This window comes from Rhinatrema bivittatum, chromosome 6, assembly GCF_901001135.1.
Source record: "Rhinatrema bivittatum chromosome 6, aRhiBiv1.1, whole genome shotgun sequence".
Taxonomy (NCBI): Eukaryota; Metazoa; Chordata; class Amphibia; order Gymnophiona; family Rhinatrematidae; genus Rhinatrema; species Rhinatrema bivittatum.
This window is the reverse complement of record NC_042620.1, coordinates 58,049,554-58,076,894: the sequence shown is the minus strand read 5'-3', so window position 1 is coordinate 58,076,894 and position 27,341 is coordinate 58,049,554. Positions and strand designations below refer to the sequence as shown.

The following is a 27,341-nucleotide window of genomic DNA, read 5'->3' as shown; positions in this document are numbered from 1 at the left end:
GGGTTGCTTTATGTATGTCCTCCAATGCCAATGATGGAAGGTTAATGCAAAAGATTGTGAGGCATCCCAGCATGGTGTTTCTGGTGGCTCCAGATTGGCCATGTGACCGTGGTATATAGATCTTCAGTGTCTGGTAGTCGGCAGGCCATTGTGATTGCCAATGCCACTGGAGCTCCTGCAGAGGGTGCTGATCCTGCACAAAAATATGAATCAGTTCTGTTTTATGATTTGACCCCTGAGAGGGCTCAGCTGTTGATTTGCGATTAAGAACATAAACATGCCATATTGGGTCAGACCAAGGGTCTATAAAGCCCAGCATCCTGTTTCCAACAGTGGCCAATCCAGGCCATAAGAACCTGGCAAGTACCCAAAAACTAAGTCTATTCCATGTTACCGTTGCTAGTAATAGCAGTGGCTATTTCCTAAGTCAACTTAATTAATAGCAGGTAGAGGATGTCTGTGAGAGCAATTTCAGCGTTTTTCTGGTCACAGAAAAATTGGATTTACCTGATATTTCCAGCCCCGGGTGTGCCAGCCCTGACGTCAGTGGGAGCACCGGAAGACTCTACAAAAGGGGAGTTCCTGCGGCGCGTTGCTGCCGCCGGCCCGTCGCCAAGCCCAAGCCCAAGGGGCGCGCGCGACTTTGTCCGACTTAGTCCGAATTATCCGAATATCCAGGTTATTATTAACTTTTGGACTATTTTTTATTTTTTTTCTCTCACTGTCTATGAATCAGCGTCATATTGGTCAAAGATTGAATCACTTTCGAAATGCCTGCGAAAAGGAAGGGAAAGATTAGGGCGTTTCCCTCAACACTAGTATCTTCTACCCTGACTCAATCCGAAATTAGTAAATTTTTGACCCAGCTGGAACATAGAGGAGCTGAGGACTCCGTTGGAGCTGCACATAATGGAGATATGGGTGGTTCCCGTGAAGAAGCCTCTCTTAGTCCGGACAGCCGTCTACCCCCAGTGCAAAGAAGTTTGGATGGTGGAGTGATACCGTTGTCTCCCAGTGAAGGGATTGTTACAACGGAACTAGAGGGCCCACCTATTCATAAAGCTGATGAACCATCTTTACAGCAACCCCCTTTGGTGGGGCAGGTAACACTGGATAAGATACTGGAGGCGGAAAATAGTTTAAGTCTGGTTGTATCTAGGCTAGAAAGGAAAATTGACAATGTTACAACTGATTTTCAAGGACAATTGTCAAATGTACAAGTTCAGAGTACCAAAATTGTTCAAAAAGTGAATGAAAATGAAAGGAATTTATTGTCATTACAGAAAGTCAATGTCTCTTTAATTAAAGATCAAATTGCTAGCTCCAGACGTCTTGAGATATTGGAAAACCGGGTACGTCATCTAAACATTAGGATTGTCAATTTTCCCCAGGTACTAGGTGAGATTCCTTATATCTCCCTAAAGAGATACTTTAGAGAGGTATTATTATACAAGGAAGAGGATATCCCTTCCATTAATTCCTGTTATTTCCTTACTCAAAAATCCCAAGTACCAGTTAATTTGACAAACTTCCTAGAGGAATCAAGTTTAGATGTTGTCCATCGGAATACTTTAGTTGTATCTTTTATTACATCCCAAGATATAAATGGAGTAATGAGGAAATATTTTAAAAAGTTTCCTACAATGTTTCATGGGCAGGCAGTTAAATTATATCCGGATTTAGCTCCGGTGACAAGAACAAGGAGAAGGGAATTTTTGGCTATGCGACAACAAATTGTATCCTTGGGTTTTTCTTTCTTTTTAAGATACCCTTGTAGGTGCGAAATTAAGAAAGGGGTAAACTCATGTTTTTTATCAAAGTGAACAGTTGAAGCAATTTGTCAAGGCCCAACTACCTAGTATGGCATCAGATTTACCTATAGCTGAGTCTTCTCCCGTTAATATAACACCTAATGGGGCTCAGCAGTAGACGGACATTTATAAAGTTTATCCAGCTGTTATGAATATGCCTATGGTGTTTGATAATATCTTAATTATTCTCCATTGGGTTCCTTAAAAGATTCTAATATCAGCCTCTAATTTCCCTTTATTGGATAGGTTTATCTATATTTTTTTCATGTTAAGACAAGTAATGAGTAATTACTTTTGTAATTACTTGAGATTAATAATTTTTCTTAATAATATTTCATATGCAATATTGAATATGTTAAATATTGTATGTATTGTATGTAAAGTGCTGTATTTCAAGTGCAGTGTTGAAACTGTATATTAATTTTCTTTATATGTTAAATGAAAATATCAATAAATAAAGAATTAAAAAAAAAAATAGCAGGTAATGGAATTCTCCTCCAAGAACTTACCCAATCCCTTTTTAAACACAGCTATACTAACTGCACTAACCACATCCTCTGGCAACAAATTCCAGAGTTTAATTGTGCGTTGCGTATAAAAGAACTTTCTCCGATTAGTTTTAAATGTGCCACATGCTAACTTCATGGAGTGCCCCCTAGTCTTTCTATTATCCGAAAGAGTAAATAACCGATTCACATCTACCCATTCTAGACCTCTCATGATTTTAAACACCTCTATCATATCCCCCCCTCAGTTAGTCCCAAGCAGTGGAGAGCATGCAGTTATGAGCTCAAAATTTTCCAGTTACTTACCATATGTTAATGTCTGGAGAGTTTTTGAAAATTTGTGAAGCGAGTGAGCATGTCACGTCTTAAAGGCTCATGTTCCCTTGATTTTAGACTTTCTACAGTAAGGCTTGGTCAAGGGATTGGCCCTTAATTCACTGAAGGTGCAGGTCGTTGCCTTGGCTTGTTATAGAGGATGAGTACAAGGCAAATTGTTTTGTCAAGGACCCTTGGACCAAGGTGGAGTTGGTGAAACCTGCAGGGAGGAGCCCTGCAGGTTTCACTGTTGACTGGAGAAGCTGGTTGTGGCAGAGAACCAAGTGAAGCTTCACCTATACCAGCCCTCATTCCGCTTAGGTTGGGCCTCAGGTGCCAGGGTCTGCAGAACTTAGGCACAGGCTTCTGTTACTGAGATAGAGATCCATGGAGATAGTAGTATCACAGCCCAGGGTCCAGGGAAAGCAGAGTAGAGGCATAGTGAGAGAATCTGTGGTCAGGGCAGATGGTATTCAGGCAAGGTCAAGAGGCAGGCAGTGGTCAATGGCAAATGGAGTTCAATTGTGGATGACAGTCAGGTAGTGGTCAGTGGCAGGCAGAATTCAATCATAGTCAAGAATCAAGCCAAAGTCAGAACAGAGATCTGTCTGAGGGAAAATGGGATGGATAGGCAGGCAGGGAGGTGAGGAACAGTACAGGTGGGCAGGAGAAGACACTGAAGAATTGTTGCGTCTGTCGGTCCTTGATGGCTTCGCCCCATTTGCCTCACCTTATTCACAGCTCCTCCTCTTAACTTGGGAAAATGGCTACTGCCGCGTCTACAAGCCGCCCTCTCCGTGTTCCTGGAACAGCTATGGTACTGCCTCCAGCCACGCTCCTCCCAAGGTCCTACTAGGTTGCACGCGTGCGCTACCCTCATCTTTATTCCAGCTCTGACGTGAACCTCAGGGGCATCCCCCTCAAGTGACGTCATGCCATCCAGGTATTTAGCCTGCCCTTACTTGCTAGCTCATTGAGTTAGCAACGATTGGTCTCGGCCGGTCAATGCTACTCTGCCGCTTCCGTGCTGCTGCTGGAAGCTTTTTCTCTGCCCTTCGGGGTACTGACTAACCTGGGTACCCGCTCCTCAGGGGCCCTCTGCTTTATTTCAGGTGCCTTACAGGGATCAGGTACTCGCTCCTCGAGGGCCTGCTCTCCCTGCCTCTGTGCCAGTACCATCTACTTCAACTTGGTGGAATCGCATATCTACAGCTACCATCTACTGAGTAATCTAACTCTCGATCTGTCTCATCTACAGCATTGCCTTGCTGGGAAACCTACTCTGGAATTCCCCTATACCAATGGGGTGAGAAGGGTTCCCTCTGCCGAGGGTCCCGAGACTGCTTCATCCAGACTACCTCACTACTGCCACCTCTGGTGGTATCCTACAAGCTGTACAATAAAAGCTCTAATTCTGTGTTTGTGTGTCCTGAGTCTAGCCCAGTACTGTGGCTCCCCACGGGGCTCCTCCCCGTGGGCGTGGTCATCTGCCACAGTACCTGAGAATCCACCCAAACACCGCTTAACCATAACAAGAATGAAGACTGACCAAGGATAAAGTTGAATAACTCAGTAAAGAAGACCAGGGACTACTAAGTCAAGAACCAGGACCACAGGGCCGAAGACCGGGAACATAGGAACAAGGATCAGGAACACAGGAATAAAGACCAGGAATACACTGAAGCAATTCATTCTACCGGAGGTAGTTGACCTATTGCCGAGGCAAAGAGTGATAGTTGAAGTGGCCTGTACTAGGCACATACCAGTGACATCATCATCTGATACTGCCAGGCTTTTCCCACTGCTGGCCCTTTAAGATGAACACGGTCGGGTGTGCTCACCTTAGGGAAAACCAGGGAAGCAGCAGCATTGGAGGAAGCTGAGCACGGGGCCCTGCCACTAGTTCAGTCCAGGGTCTTTGTCAGTGTCAGCGGGAGTGGCTGTAGAGGCAGGTGGAACATGGCGGCCTACTGCACATATATCCGGGGGCCTGCCCCCGGCATCAGAAGGAGTCATGTCAGGCCCAGGGCTGGAAATAAGAGTGGTGGTCCATATGCCTGCCCTGTGGACCGCTGAATGCAACACAAGTTTTTTTCTTTGCACCCAGAAATGTTAGAGCTTTGCAGCTTTGAATGGGGGTTAAACAATTTCAACCACCACTACCTATTCTGGTGATATTTTGGGATCTGAATTTGGTTTTGTCCTTTTTGGCGGGTCCCAATTTTCACCTCATTTGAAAGCTTTCATTGCATTTTCTGACTATGAAAACATGTTCCTGGTCACTATATGCTCAGCAGGGATAATTTCAGAATTGCAGGCTCTTTTGTATCAAGAGCTCTTCTTCTTGATCACCCTGTAGACAGTGAGGATTCTGACTGTGTCTTCCTTCTTCCTGATGGGGGTTTTGGATTTTCACTTGAATCTGTCCATTTCCTTACCATCTCTGAACAGATCTTGAGATGAGCAGGTGTATTGTATATTATGCCCCTTTGATGTCAGACGGCATCTGTTGCAGTATGGATGAGTAACCCTCGCTGGACAACAGATCATCTCTTTACATTTTATGAGGGAATGAAGAAAGAGGAAACGGTTTCACAGGCCATAGTGGCACGCTGGATTAAGGGGATAATAATGTTATCTCCAGTGGAGAACTATTGTGCAGCATTGTGGTCTTCCCTGCATGTTTTCAAAGCAATATTGTTTGTATTTTCAAGCACAGGAAGACATGACATTTGGAAGTGCATTCCTGAGTGGCACTCAGACAGCCTCCCACCCTTCTAGGGAGTAGCTTTGGTACATCCCACTTGTCTGCACTGGTCTGCCTGGACAAAGAAAAAGGAGAAATTACTTCTTACCTGATAATTTCCTTTCCTCTAGGACAGGCAGGCCAGTCTACTCTCCTGCCCTGAGATACCTATACGTCTGATGTTTTGTCCTTCTTAGGAACATTAACAGTTGGAATTCTGGACCGGTGAGGATCTGGATAAGTAAAGGTTTTCTTTTCCCGATATTACTGTTATTACTGTTATTCCTTTTCCTTTCTTGAACCCGGTGCTTTTGGTCTCCTGGAAGTAAAATGAAAACAAAAAAAATTCTTGTGGGTTTAAGAGATATTTGTGCTTACTCTTTGAGGTTTGTTCAGTTGTACACAGTTGGCTTTTCCAGGAATAATGGCAGGTTGATGTTGGTACAGGGCTATATGAGAGTGACATCAGTAAATCAGTGTATTCTAGGGATGTGCAGCCAAAATGTTTCGTTGCATTCGTGATTCGGATTCGTCGGGGCGTAAATGCGTTACATTTGGCCGTATGGCTCCCCGATGCGTTAATACGGCGAGTTAAATTTGTGTCCCGGCTAAAATTAAAATTAACGACAACCCCCCACCCTCCTGACCCCCCCAAGACTTACAAAATTCCCTGGTGGTCCAGCGGGGAATCCAGAAGCCATCCCTGCATTCTCACAGGGGCTACCGGTGCCATTGGTCAGCCCCTGTCACATGGTCACCGGCGCCATCTTGTGCTCCTACCATGTGACAGGGGCTGACCGATGGCACCGGTAGCCCCTGTGACATAGTATGGGCAAAGGCTATCGGCACCATTTTGAGTCCTGGCATCGGACGGCCGGCGTGCAGGAGGTCGCTCCGGGACCCCCGTTGGACCCACAGGGACTTTTGGCCAGCTTGGGGGGGCCTCCTGACCCCCACAAGACTTGCCAAAAGTCCAGCGGGGGTCCGGGAGCGACCTCCTGCATGCCGGCCATCCGATGCCAATACTCAAAATGGCGCCGATCGCCTTTGCCCTCACTATGTCACACATAGTGAGGGCAAAGGCGATCGGCGCCATTTTGAGACGTGACCACCAGGGAGTTTTGGTAAGTCTTGGGGGGGTCAGGAGGGTGGGGGGGTTTAAATTTTTATTTAGGAGGCCGAATAAAACAGAAATCTGTTAAATACGTGGGGAGTCGTGATGCGTTTCGCCTCCCCACGTATTTAACAGATAGGACAAAATAAGTTGCGGATTACAAATATGTGGAAAACGGATGCACACCTCTAGTGTATTCCCATCTCCATCTGCTGGCTGGAGTACATCACCCACTTGTGTGGATTGGACTGCCTGTCTTAGAGGAAAGGAAATTATCATGTAAGAAGTAAATTCTCCATACATACAAACTTTTATATTCAACGCTCAATTAATTTTATTTTCTGAAAAATGAAGCTTTTTTATACAGAAAACCATTAAATAGGATTTATTACAAAATATTTGTCTTTATATGGAAAAAAAATATCTATAGGACAAAAGTCAGTTACCATAAACAGAAGACTTGTCACACAAGGTAATTTTTCTTGAGAATCTGTTGTAGAAGTAACATTTTTCACTAACAGATTTGGTTATTCTGAACTCTTTTCTAATAAATGGATCTCCTATAATTTAACTGTCCCAGTTTTGTGGTAAAATTACAGAGTGCCCAAGATTCAATTCTAATTTGCTCATTTTGGGTTAGGGAGCAAAATTAATCTCAAATTTGTAGTGGAATGCGGTCAGTTTTCAATATTGTAGTGATACCTACTGTTTAGCATGGACATGGAAGAAGCTGTTGGTTGTTCCTTTGCCCACAGGAGGCTGCCTATAGTTCCTGGCAGTTAGGTGGGAGAGAAAGGTGAACATAAAGAAAAATAATATAATTAGTTTCTATAGTACATTGCATTGGGATGCTGTGTTACTAATGAGCAAATGCCAAATTTATTGTATTGGCTTTCCACATGAAAATACATAAAGTCCAATGTTTATATATTAAAAAACTGATCATTTTTTATATTTCTTATTCGTACAAATGCTGTGTTTAATACATATCAGAACTAGATAATTTCTTCATCTTAAGAAAATTTAAAGTCAGGGAATTTGCTTAAGACATAGGTCTGGATTTTAAGACGTATGTGCGGGCGTACATTTGTGTGAGCAACCCAGCGCACACAAATGTACTCTCAATTTTATAACATGTGCACGCAGCCGCACGCATGTTATAAAATCTGGGGTCTGCGCGCGCAAGGGGGTACACACGTGCACCTTGCACGCGCCGAGCCCTAGGGGAGCCCCGATAGCTTTCCCCATTCCCTCCGAGGCCGCTCCTTCCCCTTCCCCTCCCTTCCCCTACCTAACCCACCCCCCAGCCCTACCTAAACCCCCCCTAACCTTTAGTTTACAAGTTGTGCCTGCCTCTGGGCGAGTGCCGGTGTGCGATCCCCCGGCCTAGCGGTCCTACGGAGGCCTCTGGCCATGCCCCTGCCCCGCCCCTTTTTTCAGGCCCCGGGACATACGCACGTCCCGGGGCTTTGCGCGCGTCGCCAGACCTATGCAAAATAGGCTCTGCGCGTGTAACCCCAGCTGGATTTACGTGCATAGGGCTTTTAAAGTCTGCCCCATAGTGTATAAATTTAGATCTAAATGTGGAAAATGTAGTCCATCAAAAATAAAAGTAAAAAAAAAAAAGATTGGATATGCAAATGCTTATTAATGATTTACTAAATGAAAACTACTTGTCATTTTATTTCTGAAGCAAAATTTCAATGCCCACCAACAAGGCCTTTCAGATGTGGAAATAATCGAGTGTGCTTGCGATTGGAACAGATTTGCAATGAGATCAATGACTGTGGTGATCTTTCAGATGAAGATAACTGTGGTGGGTACATTTTCCTTTCTAAGGATTTTAGATATGTAGAAATGAAGGTAGTATCAGTCAAATGGAAACTCTGTATGCTCCCACTTGGAAGACCTGGGTCAAGCTTCTTCTTTTGAGTCCATTTAGGGCTGGGGATGCTGCGGAGGCAACTCTCACATCCCCGTAGGGGAAGGCAGCTCATTTATCATGGAATGACAGCACCGATTGGCTGAACTTATGGCCCATGGTTACAGGATTCCAGAAGGGGTTGTGTATACCCTGGCTGAGGACTGTCCCTGAATTGGCTGGGTATGTGATTTGCAAGGGGATATGCATTTAGGGAAAAACTCCATGTGGTTGCAAATGAAGGTTCATAATGCTATAGTCCAATAGAAATGCCTAGATCAAAAACGGCCCATTACAGGATTAATGATACATATTTGACCAGCCTTTGAGAGTTATAGTTTAAGAAGTCAGTACCCAATGAGTTAAAAATGAATGAGTCCGAAATGTAAATAAATTATAGGCTGGATTATAATCTGCTCAAAGCTGTACGAAGTGGTAAGGAAAAAGGATGGGAGGTATGATGTCCCTTGGTGTCCTCCTAGCTATTATATTTCCTAAAACTTGTGTTTTGCTATTTACTTCTTTGTTTGTAAGCGGAGTAAGACAGTAACTGCACTAGTTTTATTTAAGAGCTTAGATAAAATTAATGAAATTCAAAGGCAGCTTTCATTAGAAACACTTAATTGGCCTTAAATGAAATCTTAATTGAAAGTTTGTGAGTCTCATCATTTAACTTGAAAACAATTATGTTTGACATGTGTGAGACAGTTTAATGTTATGCTTCATGGTCATTTTCATTATTCTGTGCCTTTATTCTAACTATGTTATTTATTTTCAATTATATAGATACCATTGTCTATAAGCCAAAGCCTTGTAAAAAGGATGAGTTTACTTGTAGTAATAAGAAATGTATTGCCACAAAGCTGCAGTGTGATCACTTTGATGACTGTGGAGACGGTTCTGATGAGCAAAGCTGCAAAAGAAGTAAGTTTGCTTGACAAACTATCCTTTCTTCATGCTTGCAGCTAAACAGCGGTGAGGGCTTTAGTTTGTCTGTTTTCATGTAGAAGTCGCCCAACAACTGTAGTTTGTTTCAGATGAACAACACGAGCTATGCATTTTTTTTCCTGGCTAGTAAACTGCCAGGCAATTTGTTCTGGAGGGGGAAAAAATAAGAATGCAAGAAAAACAATTAAATCATTATCAAAAAAATAAATGTGAGCCAGGAACCAACTGCCTGACATTCCAGTGGGAACTTGATCTATTTTGAGCAGCTTCAGCTGTTTAAAATTGATTGCTTTTCATTTCACACCTCTTCCTCTGTACTAGCAAAATGAAAAGGGCTTTTGTGATCTGACTTTCTTGTTCTGAAACAAAACTCATTGAAGCCAAGCTGTCAGACCAAATCAGCAAGGGACTGATAGTACATATTCCAGCTGAACTGTGTTGCTTTTGTTTAGTTTTGTCTTAGTGAATTCAGAGCCTTTGCACCGCAGTGTGTTAAAGAACTAGCTCATTCTCAAGTCTTTTAATATGAAGAGCCAATACTTTAAGTTGAAGGAAGCTAAATCACTAGTCTTTATTGCTTACTGTCTCATTTGGAACCCTAGGAAGCCAGCTTGTGCACGTATTACTGGCTAGATAAACTTGAGCTACAGTTACTGTAGAATTACTTTACCATTGGGAGTGATTTCCTTTTTTTGCAGTTTATTGAAATGGACAGTGGGGTCAGAGACTTGCTGCCCAATATAAAAGTTATAGATCTGTTCCAAGGCTGAGGGGAGAATTGGGTATTATGAAATCCCAGCTGGTGGAGGTTTGACACTGACCATACAAGAACACAACAGTGAGATAAACTATATGTAATAAACTTGAGAACCTGTCACTTTTATGAGCACATTATGGTGATTAGTTGATTTTTTGTTTTTCTTTAATTAGTTTCTTCCTCATCTTTATTTGATGCCTTTATCAAAATTTTAACATTGATAATGGGTTTTATAAGATGATAGGAATTCTAACTGGTTTTAGGACCATCTGAAAGACAAAAAGGCCAATGTACTAAATTGTTGAAAAATGTCACAAAATCTGCTTTGCGTGCAAAAATAGAAAATAGTGCATGTTATTTGCAATAGCACACACTCTATGCCAAATTAGTGTGTGAAGTGGACTTTAGGGCATTTTTCACCTTCACAAACAGTAAAATTTCATGTGTAGTTTCATCTTGCAAAAATTAATTACATTTAAATAGCTAATGAATTACAGTGATGCAAATGTATGCAAAGCAGCTCATTAACTATTAGCCTGTAGGAAAACCAAATGAAATTTGGTTCGCAAACTGTATTTAGCAAAACATATTTTATCTTAATCAGGTGTAGATATTTTTTATTAAATTTCTCATACCAAAACTAGAAATATTATTTTTCTACTAGGCTTATTTACCTTTAAGTCCTGATAGAATAATAGTGCCCACAATTTTGCATGACTTAGTACATTGATCTCTATTACTGATGTAATCCTATATACTTCTCTTTAAACAGTTCTTAAATAGTTTTGTATGAGCAAGATATTTCATGTTCTAGTCCACCTAAAACTGTTGGGATCCTGCCCATGGCTGGACCCGCAGGCAGTCCCCTACCTTATAGAGAGGCCATCGCTGATGCTGTCCTCTCTGGCCCAGAGGCTGCAGCTGTTGCTTGGCCCTCACGGAAGGCTGAGCCGCCCGATGCCGCCTTTCATTTTCATGGCTGGAGCCGCTGCCGGTCTCCACCTTCTTCATCGCAGGAAGCCGCCTTCCACGTGGCCTGGACACCACTGCAGACGCCTGTTCCCCGGACGTTTAATAGGCATGGACGGGCACCTCTCCTGCTCTTTTAAAGGTCCAGCAGTGGGAAAAACCCCACAGCCCTCAGCAGTGATGCCATCAACTTTTGCCTGAACCAGCCCTATAAAAGGGACCTGTTCCAGACTCTCAGGTCCTTCGGATCTGGTCTTCACACCGTCTGTGGTCTTCCAATCCAGGTCCTCCATGGTCTTCCTGTGCCTTGATGGATCTTTGTTCCATGTTATTTGTGTTTCTGAACTTCTTCACCTTGATGTTCCTGGTCTCATCCCTTGTCAGAGCTCCCTCATCACTTGTTCTGTGTTCTAGATGTCCCAAATGTCCAGTTCTCCTGATGTCCTGACATCCAGATGTTCCGTGTCCAGATGCCCTGATGTTCCGTGTCCTGAGGTACCATGTTCCACGTTCCTGATGTCCAGTATTCCTGTCCTGACTCCGTCCATCTCATCTTCATCTCTTTGTCCAGTTCCCAGGTCCCTCGTCTGTTCACCCTTCCTGGCATGTCATCATTCTGGTCTGTGACCAGCCCATGGGGGGCTGTGTAGGGCACCTCATGGTACAAGGCCTTCTTCTCGTCTGCAGTGCAAACCTCCGGAAGACATCTGTTTTTAATGCCAAGCTTCTGAATCCCGAGTCCTATCCCGGACTTCGGAGATCCTTGTGCCTAAGATTCTGCCAGAACCTGATCCGCTTCAGCATGGTCTGCGACCAGCCACAGGCAGCTGTGTAGGGCATGCTCCGGTGCAGGCCTCTCCTGAATCTTCATCATGTCCTGGCTTCAAGTTCCATTGCCTCATCTAGAGTCTGCTTCACTCTTGGCATGGTCCACAACCAGCCATGGGTAGCTGTGTAGGGCACGCTACATTGCAGCATTCACCCAGTACTGTCTCCTGAATCCTCACCTGAGACCTCCTAGTAACCTGACTCCTTGTCAGAGTCTTCTGAGCAACCTGAATCCTTGTCTGAGTCCTCCGAGTGTCCAAGTCTATGTCGGAGTCCTCCAAGTCAACGTCTGAGTCCTCTGAGTATCCTGAGTCATCCAATTCCTCGTCTGAGTCTTCTGAGTATCCAAGTCTTTGTCTGAGTCCTCCAAGTATCCCGAGTTGTCCAAGTCCTTGTCTGAGTCCTCCTAGTATCCAAGTCTATATCTGAGTCCTCCAAGTATCCTGAGTCTTCGTCTGAGTCTTCTTGTTCCTGCCCTCAGCTTCCTTCTGGCCTCATACACTCATCATTCCCAAGCAGCAGGTCCAGAAGGGCTATCGAGTGGCCAGAGGGCTACTCTTGAGACCAGCATTGCATTGCTGGGTATTATTGATGCATGTAGGTCCAGTGGATAGCTGAGCCTGCCTTGTTCCTGTTCCAGATATTCCTTGCCTTCTCCGCAGCCCAGCCTTGCTCCTGCTCTGCCCATGCTTGTACCTGCTCACCTTTCGCGGTGTGCTTTGGGGCTCCTCCCTGTGCCGCGCCATGATCCAAGGGCTCACATCCTCCCCTGAGATAGGACCGCGCCTCCACGCTCCTAACAAAAACTAGCCTGAAAAGAAATAAATAACTGCACCCAAATTTAAGCATGATCTAGCATTATATTTCAGTAAGTTACAAACCACTTATGATAATACTGTATACAGAATAATGGCAGAGAATCATAATCCAATGAAATCATTCTATCTCATGCACCTCTCTGCTCCTCCTAATATTATCCTAGTATAAGGACCTGTCAAACATAGCAGGATAAAGAGACATACATTCAGTCCCCTGACCTTTACCCTCCTCTAGAAATGCTTCTTTCCTCAGGGCTGAAAGAATGCATACTGTTATCTAAAAACTGCAGACAACAAACAAGTCTGATTTCATTTGCATGAGTCATTTAGCAGGTGTTAAATATATGAATATGTTTGGTAATGCATCTCTTACAAAATAGCAACCACCACAGATAATTCTGAATCCCTCACCAGAAAGCCCCTAGCCTACCATTTTTTGCTCCAGTAAAATGTGTTGGAAACAGGATGCTGGGCTTGATGGACCCTTGGTCTGACCCAGCATGGCAAGTTCTTATGTTCTTATGTGCAAAATGGAAAATAAGTGCATGCTCTTGACATTTAAAAAATATTATATATTCGAGTACATGCAACTTATGTATATATATATATGCAATTTTTATGCACAAATCCCCTTTAAAAATGTATTCCATAAGTTTCATGTATCTTATGTTGTGTTATATGTATACCCTCTCTTATCAATCCAAAGGGATTACCCAAAAATATTACAAGGCATTTATAAATTACAATTCATAAACAATACAACAATTATTAAATTACAAATAAATCATTGAATCGAATCAGACTTAAACAGCAAAACCAATAATAATGTGTACTCCCTTACAGGTATTTCGTGCTGAAGGAGGTCCTCTGAAAGGGGTGTCTCAAGTATCACAGGCTCACTGCATTCTAGGGTTCTTTCAATTGGTGCAAAGCTTCTGCTTCAGAGTCTTAGTCATTGACAAACTCCTTCTTTCCAATAAAGTCTGGACACAGTGATGATGTTATAACACAACCTAAACTTTAATGAAAGACTTCATCAATAAAAAAAACTTTACATCCAGTACATTTATTTGGTGAGACATCCATTGGGGTAGATATTGAAAGGTTGCGCACGGGTGTACATGTGCACGCGCTACCCGGCGCGCACACATGTACGCCCGATTTTATAACATAATCTGGGGTCGGCGCACATAAAGGGGTGTACAATTGTGCACCTTGCACACGCCGAGCCATGCCTTGCTCTTACTAAGGAAAAGACCAAGTTATATCATAGTGAAGTATAACACAATAAAATAATACAATATTTTTTAAACCAATATTAATCAACACATTCAAGTTCCAAAATCCAATGTGATTATTAAAATCAAAAGCTGGTACATAAGCCATCCTCCTCAATAACACAACCCTTGTCCAAAAAAGACAACTCCTCTTCTTTGTATGAAATTGAGAGAGCTTCTAGTCCCTACTGACAGTCTTAGCATATGAAATACAGGTACGCAATGCACTATAAATGTGAGTAGGTGAAAAGGTAAAAACCTTGATTTTTCTGGATTCTGAGTAACTAAAGATACATTTGTTGGGACTCTGTCTGTGCTGGCTGGGATGGAGATTAAAATTTGTATATGTAGTGGAAGTAGAAGGAAGGCTCATTTTTGGAAGGGGTGGGTAATGGGTTGGCTGACTGGTAATGGCATCTCCTCTAAGCTTGGATTTGTCACTAAACATAGCAGGCCTGCACTTAATGCAATATATACCTGGGGGCAAAAGCCCGACTGAAGATTTGCTGCCTTTCAGCTGTTTTGAATCTTACTCTGCAGAGACCGGCCTTCTGCTTTCTGATCCAGCCCCTCCCCTTTCAGGCAGGATACAGGCAACCGGGGCTGGGGAGTGAGCCAGGAGCAGACATAGCAGAGCAAAGATGAGCTAATCTGTTTCCTAATCCAGTTTTTCCCCTCATGGCATTCAGGTATGCGGAGGAAGTGAACCTGGAACAGACAGGACAAAGGGATATAATTTCTGATAAAGTAGAATTGACTGAGTTCGAGATCATTAGAGAGGGAAGAGAGGGAATCAGCTGGGGAGCATGCTTCTGGGTATGAGAGAGATGGGAATGAGGGGAGGTGTACTGTTTCTGTGTGACAGATAGAAGGGATTTGTGCTGTGTGTGTGTGTGTGTGTATTTATTCCAGATTGGGTGGGAGGTTAAAAATGGGATGCAAGGAGGAGCAAGACACATCTACCTCCTTCCTGCTCCACCCCCCATCCGCACCACCACCTCACACTGCAGTTCAAATCCTCTTTCTCTTGATCTGTTTCTGTTTCCCAGATCCTGAAATCTGCTTTCCTATCTACTTCTCCCTTCTCCTCAGATCCTGGAACCCCCATCAATTCCTCCTACTTTTTCCTCCCCTTCTGTAATCTAAGAATCCCCCTCCTCACCTCATCCCAGATTCCTGATCTCTCCTTTCCTCTGCCTTACCCATCTCCAATGTTTCCTATCATTGGTCCTCTTTCCCAATTCACTTTCCTTTTTACACCTCGCCCCTCATCCCCAGTCCTCTCACTCCTCTTCACTCCAATCCTTGTCCTCCTCCTCCCTTCCTCCCCCCATCTCTGGTCTTCACACCCTCTCCTCCTTTCACCATCTCTGACACCTCCTCCCTGTATTGATACTTGAATTCACTTTTACTCATCCAGTAGTAATAAAATAAATTATACAGACACAATCAAATTTGGAAAATTACTTTATTTTCATAATGTAAAAGAAAGGATGGAAATTAATATGGGTAGCCAGGACAGTCGCTTCTGCTCACGCCCGTCCCTTTACATTCAATAAATACACTTGACACCGGTTGGGATCAACAGGCCCACAACTTTATTAACAATATCCCGGTGCCCGAGCCAAATTCACCATAACATCCAACTTGCCCCACCCCGCCCATCCGCCACATGTAAGCAAGATGGGCAATCCAAGGCTATCCCAGCCTGTATGCAGTTACATCATAAACATTATCCCCCCCACGAATCCCGCCACCGCCAAGCAAGGGGCTGACCACCTCGACCCCCACCACCACCCAAGCAAGGAGCCGTGCCATCAACAACTGCACCCAGTTGTTAGTTGAAACCACTGACCTAATACCTGTTAAGTCAAATACTTATAACCCAGCATAATCCCCCAATCAGCTCAGGCAACCGCCACAGGCGGTTGGATTAAGTGGGGATCCGGGCCCCAAAAGTGCGGCCCGGATCCCCACTTAACACAAATTCTAAGGCCTCTTGCAGCGAGTTCAAAAACATATCCATACCCACAAAAGATAAATGAACCCCGGCTCCATGTCCCAAACCCAATCATGGCAGATATGAAAACCCCCCACACCCACCAACCATGAACAAATCTGCTGGTTAGCTTTGGTCCAACACCGGCGCCAAGCCTTATGCGCAAGCAAAGCAGGCCTTGGAATAATGCCCGACCAACAAAGAATAGTACTCGGGAACAAACCAGTGACCGTTGCCTGGTCCCTCCGCACCATGCCAATGAACCTTCGTCCCGACATTTTGCCCCAGTCGTTCCCTCCCACATGAATGATTAATATATTTGGCAGGGAGAGACGACTACGCCCTTCTTGCAGACATGGCAGCAACTCGTCCCAGCGCATTCCCCATCAACCCAACCAGCAAATGATCACTCCCCGCTCCTCCAGGTTCAAATGTGGTCCGTACGGATGCCCACAAGCATGGGAATATGCCCAGGCGATATAAGAATGTCCCACAATCCACACCACCATCCCCTGTTGAACTGCACCTGCAAAGAGAAAGGAATTAATATCTCAACCACTAAAAATTGCCCTGCCGCACATATCCAGTGAAGGCATCAGACTTCCACCTGCCGATCCTCTGAATCACCCCCTCCGACAAACCTGCATTTGCTGCAGATGTCGCAGCCCTGATCCGGAAGGAATGGGTCCCAAACTGTGAAATGTCCAACCCCAAAGCAGTCAAACATATCCGCAGCACTGCCTCGAACTGAAACTTCGTCAGGGGCTGAAGATCTCGGTGTACTAGCAAATGAACTCCACCCTCTGGTCGGGTTCTTCCAAAAGCCAATGCATTTACCACCGGACACGTCTGCGACCCCGGAACCGGATGCAGCACCACTAACAACCCTTTACCCGCTTGATCAGTTTTGGATCTGTAAATAACGAAGGACACTGAATAATCCCGTATATTCACATTCCTAAGCAAAAGGCCAGAATCTTCAGGCTCCTGGGATGCACGGGCTACCAGCTCACTAATGCGAAAGGCACCGAAAAAGGCCAAGACAAAAGCAAGCCGAAAAAGACAACACTCATATTCGCTATTGCAGATCATGAGCAAGACCTCCCACAGCCTACCCAAAATCTCGTGTGTAATCGGCAGCCGTTTATCCGGAACCACCACTGACCCTCGGGCCCATCCCAGCATCACCCGATGAATCAGGAATCTCCCTACCGGGAATCCCCATCCGTGAGCTCTCATAAAGAAGGAGAATCCAGACAGCTGCCTGCCCACTGACGCCCTAGAAACCCTGTTTTCCTTGGCGTGTTCAATAAACTGTACCATGAGCTTATCCGATACCGGACCCCCCTGCCAACCCAAACCGGCCAGGAAGGACACCACCTTGTTTGCTGATGACACATAACTGCTCCAGGTGGACGGAGCTAGGGACACCTGGAGTAGCTTCCACGCTTCTGGGCACTGAGACTCCAATGGAAATGTGGCACTGATGCTCCCTGCTGATCCGCCTCCAGTACGAGCTCCCGGAACAAGGACCACTTGCAACGAGAAAGAGAATCAGCAATAACATTAAACACCCCAGGAACATGCCTCGCCCATACAGTGATATTCAATTCCATACAACCCAGCACAAACTCCCGCAGCAAATCGGATACCACTATACATTTTGCAGTCCGCTTGTTAATGACATCCACCATCCCTTGGTTGTCACACCAAAACACTACCCTCCTGTCACGAAGCTGCGCACCCCATAGAAACACCACCACCACAATGGGAACATTTCGAGGAATGTAATGTTCTTAGTAACCCCCGTTCTTTTCCACTCTTCCAGCCAGGATGCAGCACACCAGGCCCCCTGAAAATAGGCACCGAAACCAACAGATCCGGCTGCATCTGTAAAAAGTTCTAAATTGTGATTGGAAACCGCATCAGCTTGCCACAATAGCGAACCATTGAAATCTGACAAAAAACGACCCCAAACCTGTAAATCGTCCTTCAACCGCCTCGTGACATGAATCCGATGACCACTCTTCCGCAATCCTGCCATACTAGCACTTAGTCTCCGCAGGAATACCCTAGCCATAGGCATCACCCTACAAGCGAAATTCAAGCTGCCCACCAAGGACTGCATCTGAAGTAAAGTCAGCTTCCTAGCCTGCAGTGCCCTGGACACCAAATCCCTCATCGCTTCAACTTTATCTGATGGTAAACGAGAGATCATCTCGACCGAATCCAACTCAATACCTAAGAAACTAGTGCGAGTACAAGGACCTTCTGTCTTGCCCTCTGCTAAAGGGATGCAAAATTCACCCATGGTGCTCCGAAAACAACGCAATAGATGAGAACAAGTCTGGGAAGAAGAATCTCCCACGAAAAGGAAGTCATCCAGGTAATGCACAATGTTACCCACGTCGGCCCGCTCTGCAACCACCTAATGGACAAAAGAACTGAAAGTCTCAAAATAGGTGCAGGCGATGGAGCAACCCACGGGCAGGCATTTATCGAAATAGAAGGAATCCTGGAACTGAAAGCCCAACAATGGAAACGACTCAGGATGGATTGGCAACAACCGGAAGGCGGACTCGATATCCACCTTCGCCATCCGGGCCCCCGCGCCACATCGCTGCACCAATGACACTGCTGACTGGAAAGAAGCGTATCTCACCGTGCACATGTCCCTAGGAATGTAATCGTTAACCGAATTACCCTCTGGGACCGACAGATTATGTATCAAACGGAACTTGCCCACCTCTTTCTTGGGCACCACAGCCAGTGGAGAGAGGACCAAGTCCTCCAAAGGAGGAACTTTAAAAGGACCCGCAATCCTGCCAATGTCAATCTCCTGTCGTAGTTTACCGGCCACCACAGGAGCCAGCTTGCGAACCGAAAGACAATTATGCCCCCCACCCCCATCGGTCCCTCAAAGGGGATACGGAAACCATACCTAAAACCCTGAAACAAAAGTAACGCCACCTCCACCCTGGGATACCTACTCCACCCTGGGATACCTACTCCTGGAGTTGGCACCGGAGTAGGTTCCAACTTCAGGACCTCACTTCTGTGGTCCTTTTACCAAAGAACCGCTACCACTCCCAACACTGGAGCGCTTAGGGCATTTGGTGGCGGGATGTCCCAGCCCACAGCTGGAGCAAGCATGCTTGAACTTGCAGTCTGTGAAATTACATGTTGACCGATTAAACTTCCAACAACATCTGGGAAACTGGAACCGACTCTCCCGCCCCCTGCCGAAGCGGGTCCCCCTCGAAATGGCTGCCCGCCAGAATACCCCGACATTCCGCTACCGTCCCCTGGGCCCGCCGACCCTACTTTTGCACCCATCTGCGTCAACCACAGCCCCACATCCCTACTGCCCCAAAGCATGAATTTGTTCTCCATTTGGTCTCGAAATCGCTCATCATAATTGAGCCATGACCATCCCTCGTACGCCCTGCTGGCTGCCAAGATCACATCAGCATACGCCAACATAGGCCCATACTGAGTTGGGTCGCTATGGCCCACCACACTAGCCAAACGTAGGCATGATCGGATCCAATTGTGCGAGTTGCGAGCCACCCGCCACTGCATACCCTGCAACCTATCCTCATTTCTCTTTCTCTTTTTCTCCCCGCGCTTACCCCTACAACCCTCCAAAAACTGGAAAATATCAATGTACCTATGCTGCCTAATTTTCTTTCGCAGCGACTTAGGCACTTCCTCCCACAACTCCGAGAGACTGACTAATGCAGGTGACCCCATCGACTGACCAAGCTCATTTACCTGACCTTTTTTAACCGCCCCTGCCAACAAGGAACCAGACGATGAGGATGAAGCTGACGACGAAGACGACGAATAGTCCGAAGAGCTAGATCGAGTGCATTTTTTCCTGCGCTGTGATTTCTCACGTTTCTTTGGGTCCCCGGAACGCACCACTGGGGGCACCACAACATTGCCCTGTGATGCCGCCCCTGGCTCGGTCAACCCAGAGCCTCCTAACCCAGAAGTGATGTGCAGCCCCCCCTTCCAGGAACCTGACCCCCCGCCCAACTGCATATTCACCAGTCTGGCTCCTGTCCCCGCACATCTTGGCAATATTCGAGTCTGCGACACCGCCATCCGCACCCATCGCACCTGGAGTCAGCATCCGGGAGCCGCTGGCAGTCCCCGTCTCACCGCGGTTTGTGTCTTGTGGTCTGCTGGTATGAGCCATCTCTCCGGGAACCTGACTCCGGTAACCAGATGTAACCGACGCCACCGCAACTGGATCCGCACGCCAGCCATCTTGCCACAAAGAATCAGGACCGTCATCTGCCTCACCGATGGGAAAGGCCTGTGAAAAAGAAGCAACAGCAACAACCAAAGACCCGGAAGACGCTGGTGCTGCAGGACCTCCCAATGGGCCACCTGACCAATATGGCGCACGGCACTGACCCATGCCAGAAAATGGTGGCACCTGCTCCCCTTTCCACTCGCCAGAGGAGCCTCTCCAACGCAGCTGTGTGTGAGCTTGCCTCCCCCCAATCCTCCCCTGCGGGAACCAATACCAATCATAGGCATAGCCCTCACCCCATGGCGGAATACGTGGACTCCAGTGGCCCTCACCACCCCAAACACCTTCGAGCGAACCGCCCGAGCCCGCCCAATCACTTCCCACTCAGAACCCAAGTAAAGCCTGTGATCAGACATCCCTGAAGGACCATCACTCCCATACCCTGAAAAAGCCCACCAAGGTGGTCCGCCAAAACCTGACCACTCCCCCAAATCCCCCATGGCGCAGGGACCCACCCCCTGTCACCCACCATGGCTCCCTGGGCACCGCAAGCCCTTCGGATTCCAACCCCCTATCCTGCTGCAGAGACTCACCACCATGTGCATCCTGGCTTCCTACAACAGCACTGGACAGCCCCGAGTTCTGTGCTGAAGCTGGCCCTGTGGTAGAGGCAGCCCAGGAAACTCCCTGAGATGCCTGACCACTAGCACCCTGGACCTGCGAGGGAGCAGGAGAGGAAGGGACACCGACGGATGATGGGACCGGACCCGGGGCAGAAGCCTGGGCTCCCGACTTCCCCCGCTGTGGAGCGTCCTTCCAACTGCAAGTACAGGGACGTGCAGCCCACTCCCCGCCACCCGATACCTCGGGCCGACCCACGGTCCCCTCCCCCGAACCAGCAATCTCTGTCCCCGGCGCAACTAACACCACTCCACTCACAGTATCTGCCCCATCTCCAGCGTCACCTCGATGCTCACCCATACCACCGCCGTAGCATCATTGCCCGGCATCGCCACCTCCTCAGACATTCCAGCCAGCTGAGCAGGCCCACCAAGAAACGCAGGAAAAGGGAGAGGGTGCTCACTATCAGCTGCTAGCAGTCACGGCAGCAAACTGAAATGTCTGCTGCATCCCCCTGACTCGCCTTCGGCTCCTCCCATTCCCCTCTGTTTGAACCCACAGGAACCAATGGGTTCCCAGCACATCAGAGGTTCAAACATAACCCCCCAACACCTCCCTTCCTCGTCTCACCGCACGAGCCTGCATCCAGGCTGTTACACCTCCCCCCACTAGCTTTAACCCTCGGCGTGCCAGCTATTTGGCCTGGCACCATATTACTTAGTCCAGGCGGTACAGAACCCACCTGACCTTCCAGTTTGTCAATATGCTTCAGAATTTTAAAATTTGTGCCCCAGAATGTACAATTGAGCTACTGCAGGAAACTATGGAGCTGTTCTTTGGTCCTTACTGTCTAGAGATGTGAATCGTGTCCTCGATCGTCTTAACGATCAATTTCGGCTGGGAGGGGGAGGGAATCGTATTGTTGCCGTTTGGGTGTGTAAACTATCGTGAAAAATCGTTAAAATCGTGAGCCGGCACACTAAACCCCCCTAAAACCCACCCCGACCCTTTAAATTAAATCCCCCACCCTCCCGAACCCCCCCCCCCAAATGCTTTAAATTACCTGGGGATCCGGCGGTGGTCCAGAACGGCGGCGGTCCGGAACGGTCCCCTCAATAGAATCGTGTTGTCTTCAGCCGGCGCCATTTTTCAAAATGGCCGCCGCAAAATGGCGTTGGCCATAGACAAAAACGATTCAACGGAGGAGGTCGTTCCGGACCCCCGCTGGACTTTTGGCAAGTCTTGTGGGGGTCAGGAGGCCCCCCCCAAGCTGGCCAAAAGTTTCCTGGGAGTCCAGCGGGGTTCCCGGAGCAATTTCTTGCCGCGAATCGTTTTCGTACGGAAAATGGCGCCGGCAGGAGATCGAGTGCAGGAAGTCGTTCAGCGGCGGTCCGGAACCCCCGTTGAATGACCTCCTGCAGTCGATCTCCTGCCGGCACCATTTTCCGTACGAAAACGATTCGCGGCAAGAAATCGCTCCCGGAACCCCGCTGGACTCCCAGGAAACTTTTGGCCAGCTTGGGGGGGCCTCCTGACCCCCACAAGACTTGCCAAAAGTCCAGCGGGGGTCCGGAACGACCTCCTCCGTCGAATCATTTTTGTCTATGGCCGCCGCCATTTTGCGGCGGCCATTTTGAAAAATGGTGCCGGCTGAAGACAACACGATTCTATTGAGGGGGCCGTTCCAAACCGCCGCCGTTCCGGACCGCCGCCGTTCCGGTCCACCGCCGGATCCCCAGGTAATTTAAAGCATTGGGGGGGGGGTTCGGGAGGGTGGGGGATTTAATTTAAAGGGTCGGGGGTGGGTTTTAGGGGGTTTTAGTGTGCCGGTTTTCCTGCCCTCCCCCTTCCCCCGATTTACGATTTTTTAACGATAAATCGGGGGAATTGGTATTGTATTGTGGTCCTAACGATTTTTTGACGATTTAAAATATATCGGACAATATTTTAAATCGTCAAAAAACGATTCACATCCCTATTACTGTCTCCTTTGTCTGACTATGGGGGAGGGGGGGCACAACATTAAATGTCCCTAAGGACAGCAAAATCCTAAATCTATCACTGATCTCCTTGAGATGTTTGTGGAGTGACTCTATTAAAATAGTTTTTGTCGGGTATGCTTTTTATGGGAAGGAGTTTCACATTTTTCAATGTGAGTCCCTTGTGATGCTGACTATGGTTTTGTTGATTATGTCATTTCTAAACAGCAGTTATTTTTAATGCTAGATTGGGGCTAATATGTAAGCTGGATATAATATGTTAATATTTGCAGCATGTTTTTGCCAGTTTTGTAAACCACTTTGGAGAAGCATTTGCCTGGTAAAGCAGTATAAAAATGTATTAAATAAATAAAATAAGTACTAAAGTGCAGATATAATTTAGGGGTAGGTAACTAGTTAACAAATAGTACAAACATGTCAAGTGTTTAAAAAAGTGAGAAGTAATACTTATTACTAATTTTTAGAGATGTGAATCGGAACCGGAATCGGTTCGGTTCCAATTCAAATCTTATAATTTTTATCGTCCGGCCCGATTGATTTTTTTGTTTATCAGCTGTGCCTGGTCTGATAAAAATGGCACGGGCATGGACGGCACCATCTTTAAAGATGGTGCCAGCCATCCAGTGCTCCTACCATGTGACAGGGGCCGGCCAATGGCACGGATACCCGGTCACATGGTAAGGGCAAAGGGCCATCAGCGCCATTTTTATTAATGGCAGCCGACGGCCCGAGAGCAGGAGATTGCTCCTGGCACCCCCACTGGACCACCAGGTAATTTTAAAATGTTTTTTGGGGGGTCAGGAGGGTGGGGGAAGCTAAGGAGTCAGTTTTAAAGGGTCGGGGTGGGTTTTTTTTTATCAGGCCATCGGCACCATTTTTATTAGTGGCAGCCGATGGCCCGAGAGCGGGCGATCAGTCTTGGGGCTTCCACTGGACCACCAGGTGATTTTAAAACGTTTTGGGGTGGGGGGGTTTGGGAGGGTGGAGGAAGGTAAGGATTAGTTTTAAAGGGTCGGGGTGGGTTTAGGAGTTCTTTGGTGTGCCGGTTTTCCCGCCCTCCCCCCAAATAACTCCCATTAGTGGACACAAACCCGATTAACGATTTTTCACGATAAATTGGGGGAATTTCTATTGTATCACACTCTTTAATGATTTTTGATGATTTAAAAAATATCGGACGATATTTTAAATCGTCAAAAAACGAATCACATCCCTACTAATTTTGCAGAAGATGGATCTTGTTAGGAGTTCATTAGCACGTACTATATCAGCTAACCTGAAATTATATTGCTGTGATCTGATCTGCAAAAAATGCCATGTTTCATGCTTGGAATTGTTTGTGATGCCACAGTTACCCTAAGGTCATTACAGCCAAGGGACTTAGGCCTTTGCATCAATATCTGATGTGGTTGTCACAGACTGTGAGGATATGAAGAAGAACTGCTGCTGTTATAGTTCTGTCATATATAAATTAAAAAATAAATAAATACATAAATATATGTGCATACAAAGGCTCACCTTCCTTCTGAAGGAAAGATCAGTAATCTGCTATTTCTCTCAAGGTTTAAACCAAGTTGAATCTATTTAGAAATTCATATATTTTTATGGCAATGGTATGCTAGTAGTATTGTAAAACATTATCACTGTCTGAAGGGTCAGTAAATGACAATTGGATGCTGCTTTCTAGGGATGTGAATCGTGTCCTCGATCGTCTTAACGATCGATTTCGGCTGGGAGGGGGAGGGAATCGTATTGTTGCCGTTTGGGGGGGTAAAATATTGTGAAAAATCGTTAAAAAATCGTTAAAAATCGAAAAATCGAAAAATCGAAAAACCGGCACATTAAAACCCCCTAAAACCCACCCCCGACCCTTTAAATTAAATCCCCCACCAAATAACTTAAATAACCTGCGGGTCCAGCGGCGGTCCGGAACGGGCTCCTGCTCTGAATCTTGTCGTCTTCAGCCGGCGCCATTTTCCAAAATGGCGCCGAAAATGGCGGCGGCCATAGACGAAAAAGATTGGACGGCAGGAGGTCCTTCCGGACCCCCGCTGGACTTTTGGCAAGTCTCGTGGGGGTCAGGAGGCCCCCCACAAGCTGGCCAAAAGTTCCTGGAGGTCCAGCGGGGGTCAGGGAGCGATTTCCCGCCGCGAATCGTTTTCGTACGGAAAATGGCGCCGGCAGGAGATCGACTGCAGGAGGTCGTTCAGCGAGGCGCCGGAACCCTCGCTGAACGACCTCCTGCAGTCGATCTCCTGCCGGCGCCATTTTCCGTACGAAAACGATTCGCGGCGGGAAATCGCTCCCTGACCCCCGCTGGACCTCCAGGAACTTTTGGCCAGCTTGTGGGGGGCCTCCTGACCCCCACGAGACTTGCCAAAAGTCCAGCGGGGGTCCGGAAGGACCTCCTGCCGTCCAATCTTTTTCGTCTATGGCCGCCGCCATTTTCGGCGCCATTTTGGAAAATGGCGCCCGCTGAAGACGACAAGATTCAGAGCAGGAGCCCGTTCCGGACCGCTGCCGTTCCGGACCGCCGCTGGACCCGCAGGTTATTTAAGTTATTTGGGGGGGGGTTCGGGAGGGTGGGGGATTTAATTTAAAGAGTCGGGGGTGGGTTTTAGGGGGTTTTAGTGTGCCGGCTCACGATTCTAACGATTTATAACGATAAATCGTTAGAATCTGTATTGTATTGTGTTCCATAACGGTTTAAGACGATATTAAAATTATCGGACGATAATTTTAATCGTCCTAAAACGATTCACATCCCTACTGCTTTCTTTGTCAGAGACACAAAATGAACTTCCATAAGCTACTGTATATATATTACAGGATATACCATAGTAGCTTGGTATATTTCAAAGTAACATTCTGCCATAACTAGTAACATTAATTTCTTGAAAATGCAGTTGCTCTAGAGACTCCCATGCTGCTAGCTTTCTATAGTTCATCCAGTTCATGTGAAAAGATTTGCATGTGGTAACTTCACTGTCAGTTTATGAGTAAGCAACGTAACATACTATAACAGTTTAAAGTGCTAAAGTGCCAATCAGTTGTACCTTAATAACCATGCACTGTTCTTCAGATTATAATTTAAAAATACATGTATAAATTTCAGATTTGTGCTAATTCAAACTTGGTTGTGTCAGATTATAGTTGCATAGGAGACCAATGACTAAGCTGTACTGAAATTTGTGTAGAAGTCAGGATTTTATGTATGCAAATTTTCTATTGAAGCTCATATGTGAAAGAGAACAATAGAAAAGTTGTGCTCATAAGATACACATGGGCATCTTTGCAAACAAAATAATTAGAATTTACTGAAGTATAGTTATATTTTTTGTGAAAACTGTCCCATACTATCAGTAAAATGATAAAGGGAATAGAATGGCTCATTATGAAGAAAGGCTAAATAGTTTAAGGGTCTTTAGCTTGGAGAAAAATAAAACTAGAAGTTTATAAAATCATGAATAAGGTAAAAAACATAAATAAGGAATGATTCTTAACTCTTACAAATAGAACCAGGACTAGGTGAAACTCCATAAAACTAACAAGCAGAAAATCTAAAACAAATTGGAGAAATCATTTTTCCACTCAATGCATATTTTGCTATTGAATTTGAAGCCAGAGGATGTGGTCAAGGCATAGTTGAGTTTAAAAAGGGTTTTGAACAATTTTCTGGAAGAAAACATCCATAAAAAAAACAGATCAATGTTAATCGGTTATTTACTCTCAAAAAATACAAAGACTAGGGGACACTCCCTGAAGTTATTAGGTAGCACATGTAAAGCAAACTGTAGAAAGTTTTTTTTCACTCAATGCACAATTAAGTTCTGGAATTCATTGCCAGAGGATGTGGTTAAGGCTGTTAGTGTGGCTGAGTTTAAAGAAGACTTATATAGGTTCCTGTAGGATAAATTCATAGATTGTTGCTAGCTAGGAAGACTTGGGGAATAGTCACTATACATTACTGAGCATTAGTAGCATGGAATCTATTTTCTGTTTGGGGATCATTCAAGCTACTTATAACCTGGTTTGGTCACTATTGGAAACTGGGTTTGATGGACCGTAGGTCTGGCCCAGTATGGCAATTCTTATGTTCTTATTATTAGCCAGGTAAATCTGGGGAAAGCCACTGTTTATCCTTAGGAGTGAGAAACAAAACAATTATCAATTTTGTTGAGATCTGCTGATTACTTCCTAGAGATCTGGATTAGCCACTGTAGAGATAGGATGCTGGGCTTGATGGACACGTGGTCTGACTCAGCTTAACATGTCTTAAGTTCCTAAGTAAGAAACAGTAATATTGTTGTTTTTCTTCATTAAAATGTTAACAGAAAGCAGTTATAAATTACAGGCTAATTAGTTTCATCCCAATGGTGGAATATAGGGATGTGCAGAGGAACCGCATACATTACATTCGTTATTCATATTCGTCGGGGGGCAGATA

General features: G+C 45.9%; 1 protein-coding gene across 1 annotated transcript in view; it reads left to right on the top strand.

Moving 5' to 3' along the window:
* LRP1B (LDL receptor related protein 1B) overlaps positions 1–27,341 on the top strand; it is a 3,516,099-nt gene that overhangs the window by 3,201,299 nt on the left and 287,459 nt on the right. The window contains 2 exon segments of the mRNA XM_029607894.1: positions 8,186–8,308; positions 9,200–9,337. Of these exon segments, the coding sequence (XP_029463754.1) occupies positions 8,186–8,308; positions 9,200–9,337 (261 nt within the window).